The sequence below is a fragment of the Bison bison genome, unplaced genomic scaffold (genome assembly GCF_000754665.1).
Source record: "Bison bison bison isolate TAMUID 2011002044 unplaced genomic scaffold, Bison_UMD1.0 scf7180017864182, whole genome shotgun sequence".
Classification (NCBI taxonomy): domain Eukaryota; kingdom Metazoa; phylum Chordata; class Mammalia; order Artiodactyla; family Bovidae; genus Bison; species Bison bison.
Window position 1 is genome coordinate 1,772,403 of NW_011494754.1, and position 6,000 is coordinate 1,778,402.

Consider the following 6,000-nt stretch of genomic DNA (forward strand, 5'->3'; position numbering starts at 1 on the left):
GGGGTTTTTAAGACAAAAGATGAAACATTTTCTAGACTGTAAGGGTAATCATATGCTGCGATAGATTATCAGAGAAGGAGGTGGGATCTCCATCCCTGGAGACTGTAAATGACTGGGCAGAGAAAACATCCGTGGGAATGACTGAAGCATTAGACCTGTCCTGAGGCAAACAGATAGACAGAATGACAAATGGTCCTGTGATTCTTTGATTACTTGGCCTGTGAAGAGAAGACAGAGGGAAGACGTTGAAATGACTGCAAATATGGAGAACAGTCCTTATTGCTTTCTATAGGAGAACAAATTGAAGGAGCTTAACCTAACATCTTAAAGATCTGGGTTATGTTTTACAGTTAAGAATTTTAAGACATATATTGTGAAAATCCTGTGGAAACCTGCAAAATAAAAGATTGATTTGTGTGAGATACGGAGTTAGCTCTGATTCTGTTGCAGTAAAAATATTTTTGATGTTACTCAGAATGGAGAGAATTGTTCTAATATATAATTTTCAATGTATAGCATTCTTTTGGGAAAGGCAAAATGCTAAAAGTAGTATTTGCAAGCACCAAGCATCATCATTGCTTCATGGCTAGGAGGAGAGAAAAGAGATAATAGGTGGGAAATCTTGCCCTTCTAAATATCTGTGCAGGATTGTGTTGTTTTAATCAGTACCAGAAGGTGAGGGGGAGGCTGGGACATAGCCCTGCTCCTCTGGGTCAGCCTTGTGTTGGTCACTGAACCTTTTTCCAGTGAAAATCTAGAAGAATTGGGGGCTACAGAAATCTTGCCAATACAAGGGGAACCAGAATACCTATAAAAAAGAATCAATAGGAATTTGATTGTAATTTCAACATTCAGCCACATGATGTCACAATTGGATTTTGATTTTCACTGTGTATTTGTCTCAAATTATAGATGAAGGCGTTTTCAAAGCTGGAGAGGAGAGATCAGAAACGCGGGGGGCAGCTGAAGTCCAAGAAGATGAAGACACGCAAGTTGAGATTCCAGTGGACCAGGTAGCCACCGTGCCTTTAAAAAGACGTGTGAACCGATGACTACCATTTTCTTTCAAGTTTTGTGGGTTGCTGTTCTCATGCAGATATAAGTTAAACCTTCTCAGGTGCTAGCTTTGTGACCGAATGACCTTAAAAATAAAACACCTTCAGTTTTTCCTAGTGTTCCTACAAAGAGGAGCCATTAGGGCAGTCTTTATTACAGAAAGTTGTATATCTTTAATAAACAGCACTGAAGAATGAGGTGGGTTGGAGTCAGGTATGAGAAACAGAGGGAGAAGGTTTGATACAAAAGAGCATTGGCTTGGGGGTTTTATCTAGAAAAAAAAGTCCTCCATTTAGAACAGCAGTTTGAAAGTGCTGTTGTCTTCTGTCCTTTAGGGTCCTTGAAATGGCTATGGTTGGAATTTGTTTTTCGTGAAGGAATTGCTTACATAAATGCAGCTCAAATATTTGCTAAGTGTGTATTGATTTTCTTTTTTGGCCAGTGGAACACTGTGCTGTAGAAGTGTGTGTGTGTGTGTGTGTGTGTGTGTGTGTGTGTGTGTACACGCATGTTCTTAGAGAAGAGACTAGTATTCATTCTGGCTAAATGACACAAGAAATAAAAGTCATTTAGGCTTTTTAATACAATTCAGTCAGGTTCCTTACAATTCTAAGTGGAGGATTGGAATTTAAGCGAGGAGGGGGAATTCATAATCCCAGGCTCAAGGGAATACAAAATCACCAGAAATTGCCACTTGTTCTCTGGCTATTATGTGATGTTTCCTTTTCAAAGAGCAAATTTCACAATCCAACAAATTCCATAGATGATGTTCTCAGTTGTATTCGTCTTACCAGTGCAGCAGTGAAGTTGCTGCCTGATTATTCCACAGGCATTTTCTGTAAGCGTCACCTTCCTGGGGAAAAGCTTAGTGTGTTAAAAATCACACAGATTTCCAAAATCCAACTTATTACCCAGGATTAGCTACAACTAACAATTTTTCATAAACTCCAGTTGTAGGTATTTTTTCCCTGAGGGAAACTGGGATTTTAAGTCTTCGGTGAAGCTATAATTAAGTATTATATTTTAAGACAAAGAAGATCACGTATGTACAACACCTAATAGCAGTGGGAACCAAGACTAATTTATATTCCAGAGTCAAAAATGCCAAATATCAAGGGAAGGTCATAGCATTATTATGGAAGGGAGATCTCTCTGTTAATCACTTAAGTTTTGTAATCTGTGATAGGTACTTCTTTGCTTGTTGGATGATCACCGGGAAGAGGAGGGGCTGTAGGGGAAATTGATCTCGATAATACTTGAACAGCCTTGGAAAGAGTCCGCAGAGCTTGATTTGACACCAGAATGCTAGCCTATTAAAAATACAAGTATTCGAGAGAGACTGATTAAAGAGATTGCTGAAGGCTGGGCAATTTCAACACATTGATGTCAGTTTGAAGAAAAGAAAACCAGGTAACAAAAGGTCAGAGTAGGTTTTGACCTATTTAAGTATTTCTTTGAACCTATTGGTAATGGAGCTGGGGTTGTCTAGCTCAGGGGGTTGGCACGAGATGCTTATGAAGTCAGGTCTTAGAATCTTTCTCTCTGTGGCCTGGTAATCTTTGCTCCATAGATCTTTGCTCTAAGCAGCTATGTCATAAATACTGTGGAAAACCAAGTGAGAGTGTGGAGACATTAGTGTACAGCTGATCATAGTAAGAACAGAAAAGAAAAAAGTGGAAGTATTAGTCATTCCATCGTGTCTGACTCTTTGTAACCCCATGTACTGTAGCCTGCCAGGCTCCTCTGTCCATGGCATTTTTCAGGCCTCAGCTGGTAAAAAATCCACCTGCAGTGCAGGAGACCCTGGTTCAATTCCTGGGTCGGGAAGATCCCCTGGAGAAGGGAATCTTCTACCCACTCCAGTATTCTTGGGCTTCCCTGGTGGCTCAGACGGTAAACAATCTCCCTGCAGTGAGGGAGACCTGGGTTTGATCCCTGGGTTGCGAAGTTCCCTTGGAGGAGGGCATGACAACCCACTTCAATATTCTTCCCTGGAGAATCCCCATGGACAGAGGAGCCTGGTGGGCTACAGTCTATGAGGTCTTAAAGATTTGGACATGACTAAGCACAGCCTGGAGAATCTCAGGGACAGGGGAGCCTCGTGGGCTGCCGTTTCTATGGGGTCGCACAGAGTCGGACATGACTGAAGCGACTTAGCAGCAGCAGCAAGCACAGCACAGCAGCATATTTTTTGGGGGGGCCATACCTGCTTAATTTCTTTGGACTTGTTTCTCATCATCTCAATGGTTCGTGTTGTAACTTTAGTCAAAGGACCATGAAGAAGGGTGTGTGTGTGTGTGTGTGTGTATGTGTGTGTGTATGTAAATATCAAGTGCAAATTGACCAAGTACTTTATACATGTCTGAAAAGCAGATCTAGTTTCGGAAGTGAGGATTAAGGCCTCTGTTGAGAGGCAGTTCACCATCGATCTCTGGTGTTTTTGCATATTTTGTGAGTTGAGACACAGATTGCCTTTGTTTGGGACTGCTTTATCAAGGATATTTGCCTGGTGAACAGCCTCCAAACACAGATAGTGACTTCCTCTGGAACAGTCATTCTCAACTGAAGGTGATTTGCTTCCAAGGGGACATTTGGTGATTTCTGGGCACACTTTGGCTCATTATAAATGATCAAGTGCTACTGACCTCTAGTGGGTAGTGTGCAAGGAATCTGCTCAGTATCTTGTAATTCCTCACAACTTGACTGTCCTCACAACAAAGAAGTATCCAGTCCAAAATGTCAACAGTGCTGAGATTAAAAAATTCTGGTTTGGAGCAAAGGCTAGGTTTGTTTATGGTTCAGTTTAATAAAGATAATACCTCCCTATAGTGCAAAGGTCAGGTAGGTTTACTATCCATTATAAAAGATGTGGTGCCATTGAATTGGGAGAAGGCAATGGCACCCCACTCCAGTACTCTTGCCTGGAAAATCCCATGGACGGAGGAGCCTGGTAGGCTGCAGTCCATGTGGTCGCTGAGAGTTGGACACGACTGAGCAACTTCACTTTCACTTTTCACTTCCCTGCATTGGAGAAGGAAATGGCAACCCACTCCAGTGTTCTCGCCTGGAGAATCCCAGGGACAGAGGAGCCTAGTGGGCTGCTGTCTATGGGGTCGCAGAGAGTCAGACACGACTGAAGTGACTTGGCAGCAGCAGCAACCATTGAATTGTATGCTGAAGACTAGTTAAAATGGTAAATTTTTATTTGTTTCATGAAAATAAAAATATTTGGAAAAAATGATTTGGATTCCCTAAGCCTGGGGTTCTTCTGCTGTAATGCAAGCCACCATGTGTCTCGCCCCCTTCACAATGCCCTGTGGGAATGGAGCCTTGGGCAGTAGGTACAAATGCCAGTCCTCTGGCTACTGCCGTTGCTGTGAGCAGTAAAGTCCTTTGTCTCTGAGCCAGTTGTCTCTTGTCTTCTGCCAGCATCCATGGAAAGATGGCAGGCTAATGTGTCAGCTTGTTAAGTATGGTAAAATTTTAGATCTCTCACAGCCTCTGCATCCCATCTGGCTTTGTGTTTGTGTGTTTAAGTGTGTGTAATGGGGCATTGTGTACTAATTTCAGCTAAATCCATGTTTGAGCTCTGTCCCAAGGTCTAGATGCCTAATTTTTTTTAGAGACAAGTTAACAATCCTGCATCTAATACTGCCAAACCAGTGGGAAACTAAGGAATATCACATTCTTTCATGGATTTGGGGAGGGCTAAACCAACTTCTTTTCTCAAGGAGGAGTTTAGGTCTCATAAGAATAAAATACTCTTTTAAAAAATAATTTTTTGCATGCACATTGCAGATCAGCCTGGTTTCCCATAAGCAGTGAAGGAAGTGCCTGATTAACCAGTACCTGTGATTGTGTGCCCTAGCACTGATGACGCATGTGTCAGTATGCTCCATTTATAAACGGATGCTTTTCCAAGCTAAGGAGGCAAGAAATGAGACTGTTCCATTATAGATAAGTACACTGTCTCTAGTAGGTAACAATCAGGCAGGAGAAGCCACCATCTCAAAAGACACAGGCAAATAAATACCTATAAAATAGGACTAGAAGCAATTATATTTTGGGTTTTGTGCCTTTTGAGAAAAGAGAGCAGAAAACGTAGATAGTAACTTCAGAGTGGTCTTGGATTGTTTTATAGCATTTTCCATCCATTTGTAGTAGATTTTGAGTAAGAAAATGGCAGCCCACTCCAGTTTTTGTGCCTAGAGAATCCCATGGACAGAGGAGCTTGGCAGGCTACAGTCCATGGGGTTGCAAGAGTTGGACATAACTTAGCAACTAAAACCACTAAAACCAGTAATAAAATGAGAATTCCAAGATTTTTTTTTATGGTAAATAGTTTCTTTAAATGACATTTAAGCCAGCATCATGAACCCAGGAGCAGTGAAAGCTTTCTTTTTTTAATTGGAGTTTTGATATATACTGTTTTCTTATTGACTGATTTAAAACTTAATAAATCCTTAATAACAAAGTTGCACATATACTCTTCTAAAAAATCAACCAATCTAACAAAAATTATGACAAAAATAGCAACCACTTGCCCCAGCCTTTCCCACCTGGATTCCTGCTCTACAGATCTGATTTGAGCTATTAGCTATTTCTCATCAAATACATGGCTATGTTTCTAAACCACGTGTTCTCTTCACTCTATTTTAATACCTCTGAGATCTTTGAGCCTTACAAGTGATGACATGTCATAGTTTAATTGGCATTTTAAAAATTCTAAGACATATAACATAATGGAGATCCTTCTAATTGGTGACATCTTAAATATCTTCTTTTACTTTTCAATTTAGATATTATTTATTAATTTTACCTGTAATGATGATGGAAGCTGATTATTTAGATCTCTTACCAACCCCTGCCTCCCCCCTCCCCCCACCAAATCAGGCCATATTCACACACACACCTTTCTCCTTCTTTCTTTACATTCTAGTTTTA

The 6,000-nt window shown here is 40.8% G+C and overlaps 1 protein-coding gene across 2 annotated transcripts in view; it reads left to right on the top strand.

Annotated features, from left to right (window-relative positions):
• DCDC2 (doublecortin domain containing 2) overlaps positions 1-6,000 on the top strand; it is a 146,138-nt gene that overhangs the window by 121,463 nt on the left and 18,675 nt on the right. For both annotated transcript variants that reach the window (XM_010843512.1, XM_010843513.1), the window contains one exon: positions 913-1,013. In XM_010843512.1, coding sequence (XP_010841814.1) covers positions 913-1,013 — 101 coding nt within the window. The remainder of the gene's footprint in view (positions 1-912; positions 1,014-6,000) is intronic.